The 15,094-nt window shown below is 39.6% G+C and overlaps 1 protein-coding gene across 3 annotated transcripts in view; it reads left to right on the forward strand.

The window, feature by feature from the left end:
- rgs3a (regulator of G protein signaling 3a) overlaps positions 1-15,094 on the forward strand; it is a 123,757-nt gene that overhangs the window by 30,454 nt on the left and 78,209 nt on the right. For all 3 annotated transcript variants that reach the window (XM_085279731.1, XM_085279728.1, XM_085279730.1), the window contains 7 exons: positions 869-950; positions 2,296-2,401; positions 3,060-3,492; positions 5,977-6,016; positions 6,465-6,796; positions 8,276-8,353; positions 11,104-11,215. In XM_085279731.1, coding sequence (XP_085135857.1) covers positions 869-950; positions 2,296-2,401; positions 3,060-3,492; positions 5,977-6,016; positions 6,465-6,796; positions 8,276-8,353; positions 11,104-11,215 — 1,183 coding nt within the window. The remainder of the gene's footprint in view (positions 1-868; positions 951-2,295; positions 2,402-3,059; positions 3,493-5,976; positions 6,017-6,464; positions 6,797-8,275; positions 8,354-11,103; positions 11,216-15,094) is intronic.

A 15,094-nucleotide genomic window follows, 5' to 3' on the forward strand; every position in this document is an offset into this window, starting at 1 on the left:
GCGGGGATGTCTGTGTGTTTTGGGCCCCCCGGTTTTCAGCAGATGACATGGAAAGTGAGATGTTTTGGATGGAACTTTGTTGACTTTGGCTCAGGCTTTCGGGTGCAGGTATTTGAATGTTTGGCAACACAAGAGACAGACAGACAATGTGAAAGATCCATCAGCATTTGTGCCTGTGTGCGTATGTGATACTTTTCAATGGACAAATATTGGTCCTCTCTACTCTACTCTGCAAACCTGATTGGACAACATATTCCAGTAAAATCACTTCGTATCGATTATTTGAAATGTTCATGTTTATTTATTCATTTGCAGAATTAAAACCCTACAAATAGCTATAGAGCACAACACAGTTCTTACCAGCACCATCAAAGGATCAAAGGTTAAATCGAACTCGATATGAAATAGGTTGTAGTGATTATTCATGAACTTCCTGTTGTATTGACTTTTTTGGACCTATTTTTTGCAATATAAAACTAACTTTTTACATTAATGGGGGGGAAATTAAAGTCTTTATCAGCTGCCTCTGTACACTGCGTATATAAAATCTGGCTAAATGTTAAGTTAATTGGCAGTCTGACTGTTTTTTCCCCTTTCCCTCAGCTAATGGACAAAGAATCTTTTTATCTCAACAGTTGTTTTTCCCACTAACTCAGCTAATTGGCTTCAATGGGAATCTGCTGTCAAGACAGTTTTAGCAGGAAGTAGAAGCAGAATACAAATCATAAATCCAATTGTCCCGTAGCGAGGAAGGAAGTTGATCATTTTGCTTACGTGCTACTTTTCGTTTCTCAGGTAGCAGGGGAGAGAGTGATTTCCTATCACCGTATCACAAAATGCTCATGGTGTGTGTGCGTGTTTTCTGCAGGTGACCATCCTTCGAGGAAAGGATGGATACGGATTCACCATCTGCTCGGATTCTCCTGTGAGGGTACAGGCTGTTGATCCAGGCAAGTTTTACACGCACGTTGTTAGATACATGAAACCCAACTGTTCCTAAAGGATCCATTGTTCAAACTGTGGGTCTTTAAATACTCGGAAACATGACAAAACAGCGCTGCACTTTTCTTTGAGCCTGCCTTTTATATTTTTGATGGACGGGTTTGATTCAACATCAGAATCTGAGGTTTTTCCATGTTTTTCTCGCTGACTGCCAATGACAGATTTCTGTTTTTAATAGTATTTGTATAACATGAGGATATGCCAAAACAGTGTAGTGCTAAACAACATACTATAAATTGTATATGTCAAGACAGGGGCCTTCTTGAGTCAGAAATGGCTTGGTGTTTTCCTCTGTTCCATTTTACATTTGCTGTATAAATACTCTGTTTGCCTTTGTGTCCCATTGATTGACCTGAGTTTGACATCTCTCCCCCTTTTCTGGCATGTTGCCTTTATTCAATAGCGCCGTGGAGAGAGAAGAGAAATGTGGGGAAAGAGGGCAGGGAAGCAAAGGTCTGGTCAGCTGATGACTCAACTGCTATTGACATTTTCTATTAGTATGCCCCCTTAAGATATCAGATTGCCCTTTTAATTTGGTATGTCATAATTACGTGATGCATTTGAAGTTACATCATCAGTGTGTGGGGTGGGGGGGCTCGTAAAATGACCACTATTACCAGCTCAGTCGGTTGAGTGTGGCAGTAGATAAACTTCCACCATCCTCACACTGCCACTCTGAAAGGAACTAGAGTGAAGGCATCCAACGGGGATAACTATATCATCCTGGCACCCATCAACCCTGGAAGCCAGGTACCGCAGAGTGGTGGTGGGCTGCATCTTCATCATCTTCTCCGTCCTCCTCATCCTCACCATGGTCATATGGTGGCTCATCCTAGATATGTCTCCTTACCTTACATCCCTGGTGCTGATAGATAGATGGACTGTATGTACAGTATGTCTGGGCCATTTGGGTTACTGCTGTCTCACTGATTTGTGATTTATAACATGTTCAGCTCAGTCGGTAGAGTGCGGCAGTTGAGAGCAAGGCTGTCTGTCAGATAGATACCTTTGAGTTAAGCCCCCATGTTGGGAAGTCTCTTCCCAGTTGTCATGTCTTTAATTAAGATGCTGTGTCCCAAGCTAATAATGTGTGAAAAGTTTTCAAAACAAGCATTTTGACGTGTGGTCATGATTTTATTGCTTATGCCCTGCAGGGATTTGCCATTATGAATCTCGAAGGCTAAAGAAACAAACTTGCACATAAAATACAAGCTACAGCTCTGGTGTGTGTTAATGGTTCTTGAGAGTGTGCAATGATGCAAACTTTTTGTTTCCATCTTTTTACTTTGACAGGGGGTCCAGCAGATCAGGCTGGTCTGCAGCAGCTGGACACTCTCCTGCAGCTAAATGGTCAGCCAGTGGAGCAGTGGAAGTGTGTGGACTTAGCCCATGCTATAAGGTAAAAACAACACAAACAAAAACAGGCTTATTGGCAACTAAATGTTGCAGAATAACTTTTCATGTGCATTTCCACATCTCTATGGTGAAAATTAGGGAAGTTATTAGAGAGGTTTAGAGGTTTTCAGAGATAATTGTTGCATCCAAATTGAGTTACAGATCAGTTTAAGCGGCCCCCTAAGCTAAGCCTGTGGTGTTTACAGGGCTTTCATTTCAGAAGCTGAGATTGTCAGAAACCAAAAGGAAATCCATTTACACTGAAGCGATGTGGGAATAGCTCTGCAATTACACGTTATGAAGTCAGTGATTTATCAGCACTCAACAGCATAATCTTAGTTAAACTTTTAAGGGTTTGATCCTCTGTTTGCTTTTCGATGAGCTGTCTCATTCCTACAGTGATGCAGTTTAAAAACAGAATGAATTAAAGTAGGTTTATTTCTGTATTGGAATCTATTTTTTACAGACATGCAGTAAGTATCAAAGAGTCTGGTTTTAATGCGTATTAAATGTGTGGTTTCAGGGTTGCTTTTCATCCAGATGTTTTTGTTTTTGACTTTTAATGTATATTATAGATATAATTCATTTTGCCGTGCAAATTGAGGCATGTAAATTCCACTTGTCTGGCTCTTCTTAACCATCGTTACTTTGCTTTGTTTCAGGAACAGCGCCAATGAAATCACAGTGGTAGTGTGGCGAACTGGTCCTTCAGCTAAACCTAGTTTTGAGGGTCTCATCCACCGACCCTCCTACAAACCCTCCACCTCAAACTATGATGCCCCGTCACCGCCCACCCGTAGACGTGTACCAGATGTCAGCACAAGTAAAACCCCCCCAGCTGTGCCGCCACTCCCAGCCCACCACCGTGCCACTGCCGCACGCAGGCTACTGGTGAACGGCTCTGAAGCTGGAAATAGCGGCGGTGTAGGCATGGGGACCCTGGCGTGGGGGGCCCAGGGAGGGTCGGCCGAGGAGCTGGACGGGAAGCCGCGGCACCTCCACCATCCTCACACTGCCACTCTGAAAGGAACTAGAGTGAAGGCATCCAACGGGGATAACTATATCATCCTGGCACCCATCAACCCTGGAAGCCAGGTACCGCAGAGTGGTGGTGGGCTGCATCTTCATCATCTTCTCCGTCCTCCTCATCCTCACCATGGTCATATGGTGGCTCATCCTAGATATGTCTCCTTACCTTACATCCCTGGTGCTGATAGATAGATGGACTGTATGTACAGTATGTCTGGGCCATTTGGGTTACTGCTGTCTCACTGATTTGTGCTTTATAACATGTCGTGAACACTACATACTGTGCATATAGTTCACTGTCATGTAAATATGGAGCAATAGACTGAAAACCAAGAGGATAAAACAGCATATAAAAATAGAGCTGGTAATAACATTATATGCCTGTATTATGGGGAAACTTTTGCTGTATTTCTTTCTTACATTGTGCCAGACATGGTTCATATTAGAGAAACTATGCATATATATGCCTCAATTAATTTATCTAGCAGATTTTCTCTAGACACAAGAATTTCAAAGCAGTTCTTTAAAATCAAATAGTGCTTGCATTTAGGAAGGAGAAAGAAAGAAGAAGGAAACACATATTTCAACATAATATCCAGTGTCTGTATAACATGCATGTACATGAACATTAGGACATGTATATGACATTTTATACAGCATGCACTTTATAGTGCTTAACAGATTTATTAGACCACCACCCAATAATAACATTTATGCCACAGCTGTGCTGTGTTAACAGTGTTGAAATTGACCAAAATGGTTTTGATTTCTGTAATGCTAATTCACCAGTATGCACAAACTCTTTATATAAAATGTACATTTTTAATGTTTATAATAACAGTTCAATATTTATCCAATAGTTATCCATACATTTTCAAAATTAGCATTTTTCAAAGAACAGAAAAAATTGTAAAGCTCATGATTATTTTTTGATTAAGATGTCAAATTATAGATATCTACTTGGATTTCTGCGCAGAAAAATTAGTTTTAGTGGTCAAAAGTTATGCTTCATTTCTGACTCCTGAGAGAAGTCCAGTGCGCTGGCATTTTGTTATCTGATTACAAATAACAGTTTCAAACAAAATTTTGTTGAAAGTTTCCTTGTTTTTATGACAGGTGGTCTAATACATTTGTTAAGCATGCTTTTTTTTGCATTCAGTGATCTTGTATATGAGGTAAAAGCTTTCATCATGAAAACAAAATAAAGCAAGTCAACAAATCAAAAAGACTGATCTGAATTCCTAAGCTAACCGTACAATACTAACCCACTAACTAGATTCAGAATGGGTTTGAGACTTTCTTTTCCTGATATGAATCTAAGTATCTTAATGGTTGCTCAGCTTACACAAAACTAACTAACTGTATGCAACTGGTGCAAACACGTAGAGTCTCTGTGTGTCCTTGTTTGTGAGTCTGCCAACACAAAGCTCTGTGTGTGTGTGTGTGTGTGTGAGTGAGTAATCTGTGTGTGGCTACGTCATGAGGTATGCACCTTTGTCTTTTTCAGATCTAGGTTCAGTTAATGGCAGTGGTACCAAATTACCAAATTATAAGGGAGGGAAGGCAGGCAAATTCAGAAAAATTATAGGCATATTGAAGGAAGAGACTTCAGCTTCAGGCAAAACAGGAACATGCCAGCACAGTGAAGCTGGCCTCCCTTACAAATAGCTGCAACTTGTATCTCAAACAAAGGAGGCAGAGACTGAGGGGATTCTGTTTTGGCCTTGCTAAATATACTAAAAGCCCTGTGGAAATGGGTCATGTTAGTGGCATACCACACAGATACAAAGAAGGCGCTTTGAAAACCAGCACTAAAGAAAATGAAATAGTTATCCAAATAAACAGGCAGAAAAGTGCAATAATGGCATATATATATATATATATATATATATATATATATATATATATATATATATATATATATATATATATATATATATATTATATGAACATTTTGGGACTTTCCAAATCCCTCTCCACCTGCAGATTCCTAGCCCTGCACCCTCACTAGATTGTGATATGTTATGACAAGCAGAAACCATTACTGCCTCGGTGGGTCCAGCCTAAAATTCAAATGGGCTCAAAAGTGTCCTAGAAACTAAACCGAATGCCATGCAAGAAACAAACAAAAAAAATGAAAATGCAGAGATGCAGAGACTGGATAGTCAAAGAAAAAGAGACGAAAACCCAAGGCACACACACACACACACACACACACACACACACACACACACACACACACACACACACACAAAACAGCAAAGACAAAGAGTATGGAATAAATATGGTAAAGAACCGCATTTCATAGTGAAGTATACAGAATTTTTTTTTAAAATGACAGTTGATCTTTTTATAAATATGTCTTGTTGCATCATCATCATCATCATCATCATCAGTATCAGTGTCGGTAGAAAGTTAAGATCAGATTTAATACATTAACCTTTGTCATTGCTCTTGCATGTCTAGATTCATGTTTAGAATGTTAACATTTTCATTTTTGTTTTATTTAGATTGTAATTTTATGTTAATCTCATATTATTCTGCTTTCAGATCTTGAGGCCCGTTTACTCAGACAAGCAGGGTACATTAGGTAAGTCGCGTACTGTATATAATATTAATACCTGTTTAAATTAAATGACTGTTTTGTTAAGTGGTCTACTGAGTTTGTAGATCAGCTTCTATTGTAGAAGGCAACCTAACAGCCTCAAACTAAAGTATTAAAGGACAATTGCTCCAAAATATGTTTTCTACATTACTTATTTCTTTGCATTATATTCTTGTGCTTCTTGTTGGATTTTGTTTGTTTCGAACAGAACAATCTTGCTGTCTCCATTCTTGCACTCCCTTCATCGTCAATCTTCATATTGAGGATTGATTGACTGATTGATAATACTTTATTCATCCTGAGTGAAATTGGATTAAGGCTGCCAGCCTTGCCAGCGCCATCTTACCCTTCATAGATAGGATCCTATTTGGAACAGTATCGATCTTAAGTACTGTTCATAATCTGTGTCTTCACTTTCTTTTTTGCCCCACAGCTGCGAGGTTAATCCCCACCCGACAGGCTCCTGTTCCTCAGCCGCAGAGTGGTGCTTTTTCTGGAGGTATGGGTGGAGTTGGTGGTGGCGGAGGCAGCGGCGGCGGTGGCGGTGTTGGTCTCTCCAGCCGTACCGGCTTCCTACGTCGATCTAACAATTCGAAGACATCAAAGGCGCCTCCTGCCTCCTCTAATGCAGCCAGCTACCAACAGCAGAATGCCAATTTCGCCAACTACCAGAACTGTACCATTGTCCGATCACATGCTCCGCACGCAAATTATGGATATGTTAAAGTGGCGCCCAAGATCCTTATCTTCCCCATCTTTGTTCAGGTACACCATTTTTTATGTGCCTGTACATCTTGATTTGGTCGTATCGTTTGTTATTCTTTGTCTACGTTTTACTGGACACTGTATTATATACACTGAAGTCCTGCTGTTCTACTTAAACTTACTGCCGAGAGTGAGATTTTACTGAACCAATCTATAGTCGTTTGAACCCAAGGCAAAAGAGTGAATAGATCTAATTTTTGAATGATCTGCTGCTATCATTGTTTCAGTAGAGAGTATAAGACCAGATATGCAGGGACTGGGCAGAGAATGATATGCAGAGGCCCCAGTCTGGACTTGAGCTGTGGATGCACCTGTTCTGTGGTATCAAACGAAACAGGCCACTGAGATACTCTGAAAAACAGTTTTCACAAGCTGTCCAAGTATGATGAATATGATTTATTTCCCCTTCCGCATTTGTGTCAAAAGGAAACAAGACATTTCAGGTTTGCAGTTAGGAAATATGTTGACCTTCATGTCTGAGGTTCTCGTGTTTTGCAAGTCATCCGTGAGCTTTTCACACGTAACACAGACTCGATCTACATATTTTTTTCTGTCTTTAGGCAATAGCACTAACAGCGGTAGTGTTACCGTATGAGATGTCAGGCAGATGTTTTCTGTACACATTTTGGATCAAAGAGTGTCAAAGTTCTGTGCAACCAATTCAACACTTACTTCCAAAATCCACTTTCTTCAGAATAAAACGGCAAATCTAAGTGGGGCTACTCCAAAGAGGCAGCTTCTGTCAAATGAAGCATCATCACTTAATAACTGCTTAGTTTTTCACATGTGCGTTATAGTGTGTTGACCGCAGTGAGATAACTCTTGCGCCTGCACTGACATGTCAACTGGCTTAGCTAGCTTGAGCTGCGATAAACTTTCACACTCTGAAAAACACTGACTGTGCTGTTACTTTCTTCATATAGAGTCATGTATACAAATGTGCAGCCCTGACCCTGTTTCACACGGTATTCAAATGTTGCACATGTTGAATTGGGCCTCTGTCACACCCTGGACTTGAGAGGAAGTCCCCTCCTCCCACGTTGCCATTCTATTTCATTTTAAGTGTCACTGTCTTGTCGTGCTCAACCGCACATACCGCCTCTCAGTTGCAACTTGCTTTCTGTCTCGACAGAATCAGTTTCAGCGGCGTTTCCCTCCATAGAAAAGACCTGCTTTTGCTTTTAAGCAGATCGATTGGATTTGGGAGCCAAAATGGATTTGGTACTGCAGCTTTTCAGCTTACAAATGACAGATGCAATATTATATTTTTGGATTTTATGTTGAAAAATGCTCAACATATGTTTAAGAGGTTAGGGTAATACTAAGCAGAAGGAAAATACTTTACAAGTACTATTTACCTCAATATTACAAGCATTAATGTCCCTAAAGCGGCTGGTTATGAATAACGGGATGAGAACTCGATTCGGTAATGTTGCGTCCTCATTTTTTCATGAAGCCTGTTGTTTTCTGTTGTTACAGCCTCTTGACCTCTGCAGCCGGACACTCATCATATCTGAAGAGATGATACTACATGAGAGCAAGCACCACTCTCTTAAGGTAAGGGCCAATCAAACAGAGTGTCTGTTTTTGCCCGTGCTCATATGAATGCATTTAATTATTTTTCATGCATATTAAAATCTGTCTATGTCTGCAAACCTAAAAACACCCGCTTGAAGCTTTTATTTTAATTTAATGTTCTGACCAAGGATGTAGTTATTGATTAAAACATCTAAAACATTATGCAGGATTTCATTAAAGGTGTCTCTGAGATGCATAAGCCGCTATTTCAAAGAACTCTTTCGTTTCACTGATACAATAAGATCTCTCCGACCAGTGGCAAGCATTCAGTTGGTCTGGTGCATCCTCCTTTGTGGTTTTTTTAATTTGGCCAAAGTGAAAGTGCCGTCTCACCGCCTTGATTCAGAATTTAAGCGAAATATATATTCGTATATATTTATATATATATCTATATATGTATATGTATCTATATATAGATATATATATATATGTGTGTGTGAAAGCATGCAAGTATAAGTGTAAAGCGACATCTCAGGAGAGGAATGAAGTGCAGGAGCTGTCTGAACTGGAGCTGTCCACATGAGTCAAGAAAATCAATACTAGATGAAGAAAGAGAGCAGCAAGGATCAGACTGACAGATAAATTGTGTTTTATGCATTAAACATTGCTTTCAATGTACATTATTGAAAAATGTTATAAATACTATCAATTCAAAGTATTCCTATCCCTGTGACAAGTATGTAAAGTCTCAGAAATAGTCTGTAAATGTTGTTGTGTAATATGTATGAAATGTTATTCTGTAAAGATCGTATTAAATGCCAAATATTCATCGCTGATCTGGTAATGTAATCTTATAAAAGGCTCACATTTGCATGACCCCAATTAGAGTGCAGATTCATGGAAGGAAAAGCTTTGAATGTTTCCGCAGATGAGATGATGATGACATCACTGCAATAACCTTAAACTAGTTCACCAAAAACAGGTGGATATGCCTCGGAAATTTAAGGTGTTAAGTTGGTGTTTCAAATGTTTTATTTGAAAGAAGCACGTGAAACAGGTCTGTGTGGGCTCTAAAAGAAAAGCTTATTTCACTGCTGAATTCAGCTTTGGCCCTGTCACATAATCTCAGCTGTACGCGGTAAAGCGGAGCCACTGCTGGCATCAAAGTATAATAATGGACTCTCTCTGGGGTCATGGATAAAACAAATATTTAGCAGGCAGTGTTTGTCGAGAGGGAGTTTCTCTCCACTCTGCCACTTTATACAGGCTGTTTTTTTTTAATGATCTCTCTGTGTTGTTCCAGCTTTTGCTCTTTTAGTCTGGGAGGCAAACTAACATGCAGCACTTTAACATCTATAGACAAACACAAAGACTAAGCGGACCATTATATTTAGTGCAAAGTGAAACAACAGGATTTCACTGTAATCGTTTACATAAGAGATGCAAGTTGATTAAATCACCAGATTTTCAGGATGTATTGTATTATAGATAGATATATTATCAATAAATGTAACTTATTCGATTTACAAAGCATGCTAGTTCTGTATATTCTTGAACATTATATGGAACATTTATGTTTTATGAGATTCTTTACTTAACTGTAAAGAGTATATTGCGAGTTATGTTTTTGTTTGAGACCCTGCGTTTCAGTATAGGTACATTACATTTGGCTTTTCTCCACGTTATGCTTCGCTCTGCTTAACATAGAAGTGTAAAGGGTGCGCCCGCTTCTCCGTTTGTGTGGGCTGGGATATTAATGCATAAGTGCTCAAGGATAAGAGATTAAGAAAATGGATGGAAGTCTTAATCAGACAAAATTGTTGCATGAATTATTGAGCTTTTTGGGACAGCAAGTATGTGTGGAAAATGTAAATATTTGAAGTGGATATTTGATTTTGTGCACAAGTTTGCGCAAATGTTATACATACTAAACATGTGTGCTTCTCTGTGTGAAAACTGCTGCTTTCATGCACTTTGTCCTTTACTTTTCACTCTTACTAGCATTCTCTTCCACCCACTCAGATTTACACACAGACACACACAGACACACACACGCACGCACGCACACACACACATTAACCACATGCTGGCTACATCTGAAATACCCTCTGCTATCTTATCCCTCAGAGGAGGCCACCAAAGCAAAAGCATTGTCTTCAAATGTTGCCCATCTGCACGGATTACAGCTTATGTGTGTTGAGCTGCATGTTTGCACCTGCTTACGTAAGAGGTCTTTTTACCTTAATTTAGGTGTTCTCTTTCTTTTTCTTTTATCTTCTACTTGTTTATCTTGATTTCTTCCTCGGTTTCATTCTTTCATTCTCTGTTCGTTTGACTTTTTGAAACTGTATGTGTGTTTTAAACAACTACAGAGGTGTTCATTGTTTCTTATAGTCATTAAATGCCTCATTCAGTTAATAAAAGATACATTTAGGACTACGTCAGTGTAGACGCATGGTTGATATTCAGACACCAAACCACCGTGTGGGAGGATGTATACATGTGACCAGGGCTCTGTATGTGTGAACTGCATTTCCTGTGCTAGGACATGATTCGGGGGGAAACTGCAGGGGGTGAAACCTGCCAAATATTCAGTGCTGTACGTGTAGTTAACTGGGTTGCAGGCTGATTTTGTAAGGTGGAAAGCCAAAGTGAGATCATCTGAGATGTAATGCGCCCCCACCCCCAGTTCTCACATCCTGTTCCCCTTCACCACCTTCTGCCCTCCATCCCCTTCTTTTCAACGTCCTATTCTTCTCTTTTTAATATCCCCCCTCCATGTCTTTTAGGTTACTGTGTTTGTCTACAACGACCTAATGCTGGTGACGAGAGAAAGCGAGCCAGGCCGATGTAATGTACTTCAGAGTCCTCTGTACCTCCGTCAGCTGCGACTCCAGGAGGGTATGTAAGCCTAAACACGGGAACCGTGATTCATAGATGTCTGAGACGTTGAGGTGGTTATATAGATGAAACAGATTTCTCAACAGTCCCATAACAGCCAAAATCTGTGTGCAATCTGTGTGTGTATGTTATAAAGCTAAACCTTTACAATTCACCACAGAGTAAGAAAGGAAGTGTAGCACACAGAGGCTGTGCAACCAGAAATAAACACGGGGAGCTATGACTGCAGTAATACTTTCAGCTGAGTTTAACCAAAGGATATTTAGGGAAAGACGGTCCAATTTCCTGTTGCTTTGTCTTTTTATTTCACCTTGGTGTAAACAATCATCTCCTCTGCTGTTATGGAGAGAATAGTTTGGCCAGCATGGCCACGCAGAGCACAGACAAATCAAATAAATACGGCCCAGCGTAAATATCTGTGTTTAGAGCAGCGGGTGAGGACAGGGATGGGGTCAGGAGGCATTACTGGGACAGGGCCGGGTGAGAGGGGGGGCTGCTTAGACATGTGCATGGGCAAGAAACTGTACTGACAAGCTGACTGCTCCGGAAGTGGGTTTAAACCAAAACGCAAGCTTTATGCTTTGTGATCTGTTAATGTGATAACAAAAAATAAGGGAAAGGCTGTCAGAAGGAGAGTGTGTGTTCTGTACCAGATCAGTGTGGGGGAATCACCATGTAGGTTTTAGGGTGGCTTGAGAGAACCACAGAAGCACTGCTATGATTATGTAGAGAATGAGGATTACGAGTTCTCGCTTTCTAATATGATTACAGTTATAATAAAAGAAAAGTAACATGAAGGTAAAAACAGGGTGCAAAAATCTTGGTTTTCACTCGGTAACTAAAGCAGGTGTGAACCAGCATTGTACATGTATACAAAGTACAAGAAATGTTGCTGTTTCTTAAGTAGAATTAAGTAGAATAAAGCTAAACTAATAAAAGAGTAATGAAGCAGATTCCTTTCTTCCAGAATTTGAAGTTTGAATTCTCCCGGCACAACAAGCCATATCTGTTTGGCTGCTGTAGTAAGACAAAAGAGATGGTTTTATGTTAGTAAAACAGCACACTAAGAGTTGATTTCAATACATATCTTAAGACCTTTAGTTGAATAAACTTGAAAAGGCTACCCAGCTTTTTTAAATTATTCATTTATTTATTATTTTTTACAGTTTTGTTTTCTATAGAGAAATCAGAGCTCACTTTCAGTATTTTCACAGTAACTGTATATTGGATCTAATCATTTCTGAGTCCTAACTGCTTTGTTTTTGTAGTTTTGTAGTTTTTAGTTTGGACTACTTGTACTTTTTCATTTTTAGAGTTTTATTCCCCTAAGACAAGAAGATTAAAAAGATAACAATAGATAATAGGACATGGAGTAAAATCAAACCGAATATTTAAAAACCTTTTAAACTTGTTATCTAAAATATAATAGGTCTTTATCATCATTATTCATGAAAACAATGAAAATACAAAAACATGCAATAGCGTGAACATGACAAAAGGTAAGCACAGTGAGGTAGTGTATACAGAATAACAGTGACATGTTTTTAAAAATTGCACTTCCTGCTCTTTGGGTAAAGATTTATTACTCCACAGCTGTAAGGAGGGGAGGAGGGGCAGTGCTTTTTACTGCCAGTGAAAAAAGATGTTTTATAATCTTTTGGTTTTGGACTTGATTGATCTGACTTTCTTCCCAGAACGCCGGGGTTAAGAATAGGTGATGTTTAGAGTGGGTGTGGTCCAATGTGATACAGCTGGCTGTCTTTTGGTTTTGGCCACTGAGGGAGGGTAGAGAGTCATCCCGATGATGTGCTCTGCTGCCTTCACCACCAGTTGTAGGTCCTTTCTGTTCTCTCCTGTTCAGCTGGGGGGGGGGGGCGAACATGCTTTAACTTCCTCTAGAAGTAAAACCTCTGTTTGGCTGTCCCCACCTGATGGGAGATACACGTGGTCCAGGTGAGGTCAGCTGACATGTGAATACCAACAATCTACGTCCTCACTGTGTATGCAGAGTGTGTTTCCTGACGGCCTCTATTGTTTCCTTGGTTTTTGTTGGCAGTTTGTAGGCAGTTTCGTCATTGGCTGATATCAGGCCTACTATGGAGGAGATTTTACGATGGAGTTTGTGTCAATTATTTTTCATGTTGTAACAATGGACTGAATAATGGACTTGCTCATGAAGTCATCCACTGATTTGTGGACCATAGTTTTGAAGTTTAGCATCATTGACATTCATTTGCCAGCTTTGTTGTGTATTTTTTGCAATCAATTCGATCAATGCGTTGTTATAAAAATATCTCAAATCTTCAGAAAAGCGCTAACTGAGGTCATAATTTATGAGGGAAGCAGGATTGTTTTCTGGACAACCAGATCTCTTTTTGAAGCCAGAGCATTTGTGGATTTCTGACTGTTAGAACTAATATAGGTCCTTCCATCTTTTACACTCCTTTATTGACAAGTTTTGGTAAAAACTTTGAAATCATTCTTTCATTTTAACAAGCTGTTAAGTCAGAAATATTTGTGACACATTTTTTGACAGGGATGAACGGAAATAGGACATATTAACTAGTTTTATTAATTGCAGCATTACATTGGAAATGCATTGTCATAGGATTTGACTGAAACTAGTAGCACTTCTGAGCTGTTCTTCTCTGTAGACACTGCTCCTCCTCTGGTCCAGTTCTGACCTCCATCCTGCACCCAAACAATCAGTGATCAGCAGGGTGGGGATTCAATTGAGTTTGCGTGTCTGTGTGTTCTTCATGAGAGGACACACACACACACACACACACAAATCTCCACCCTGAACCCTGTCATTGTTATTTTGCTTCAGCAGCGTCACTCAGGAAAGAGGCGCCGGGGGATTGTGTTTGTTTCAGTGAGGGTGTGTTTTATGCATTTGTGTGTGTGTGCGTGTAAGTACACAGTACACGTTCAGTAAAGGGGCTTTCCTGTGTTCCTGCCACCCCAATACTAGGCAGAGGAGCGTGGGAAACAATGAGAGAGTAAAAAACACATGTAAAGCCAAAATTACACTGTGTCAGTCTAAATATTGTTATTACACTAAACAAGCTAACAAGACTAACGCTCACCATGATGTGAAACCTTCTGACTCTTGAACCAAAATTCTTTATCTTTTACTTTCTTGGTACCAGGTAATCTCATCTTTTTCTTCAGTCGATTAACGAGAAAACTTGAGTGACTGTAAAGAACTGCAAGTATTATACCTCAGACAGCATTGTATCATGGTTTTCTTGATCCACTTCCATTTCAAATGATAACTTTTTGGAAATTAAGTACAAGTTTAAAAAAATTCTATCTTTTAAGAAATCTTTAAATTGTTACAGGATGTCTCCATCGGTATTATTCTCTAATTTAAAACTTAAACCTTACTCATATTATTAGCTTTTTACAATCCTGTGCAGTATGACAGCACTCTGCTTTTTGACATCAGAAATATATCCAACAGTGACCTCTGCTGATGCTTCTGCACATCACACGGGCTTTGGTTATACACTGTAGTGGTTCATTATAATGTGGAGAAAAATTAGAGCCAAAAACAGAACAAAACACACACAAAAAAGCAGCAGGAAGAGTTTTGGGCCTCCGTTGTTGTTTCCTACTGTCACTATTCAGAATCTGGATTCACACATGGCCTTGTAAGTATAGAAAACATGTGTCAATTTGTGCTTCAGAGAAGAGATAAAGTTTTGAATACTGTTTCTCAGTGTTGTTGGACTGAAAAATGACACTTCCTCACAGAAACTGTTGCATCACAATGACACCATAAAACACCATACAGTCTTCTCAGGTTGGCAAATACGGCTTTCACACAGATGATAAGACGTTTTTCTGCTACAGAGCATTTAGGAAGGTTGTAGG

The sequence above is a fragment of the Mchenga conophoros genome, linkage group LG7, assembly GCF_057382185.1.
Source record: "Mchenga conophoros isolate Kocher_MC1m ecotype Shallow Benthic linkage group LG7, M_conophoros_male_GT1.1, whole genome shotgun sequence".
NCBI lineage: Eukaryota > Metazoa > Chordata > Actinopteri > Cichliformes > Cichlidae > Mchenga > Mchenga conophoros.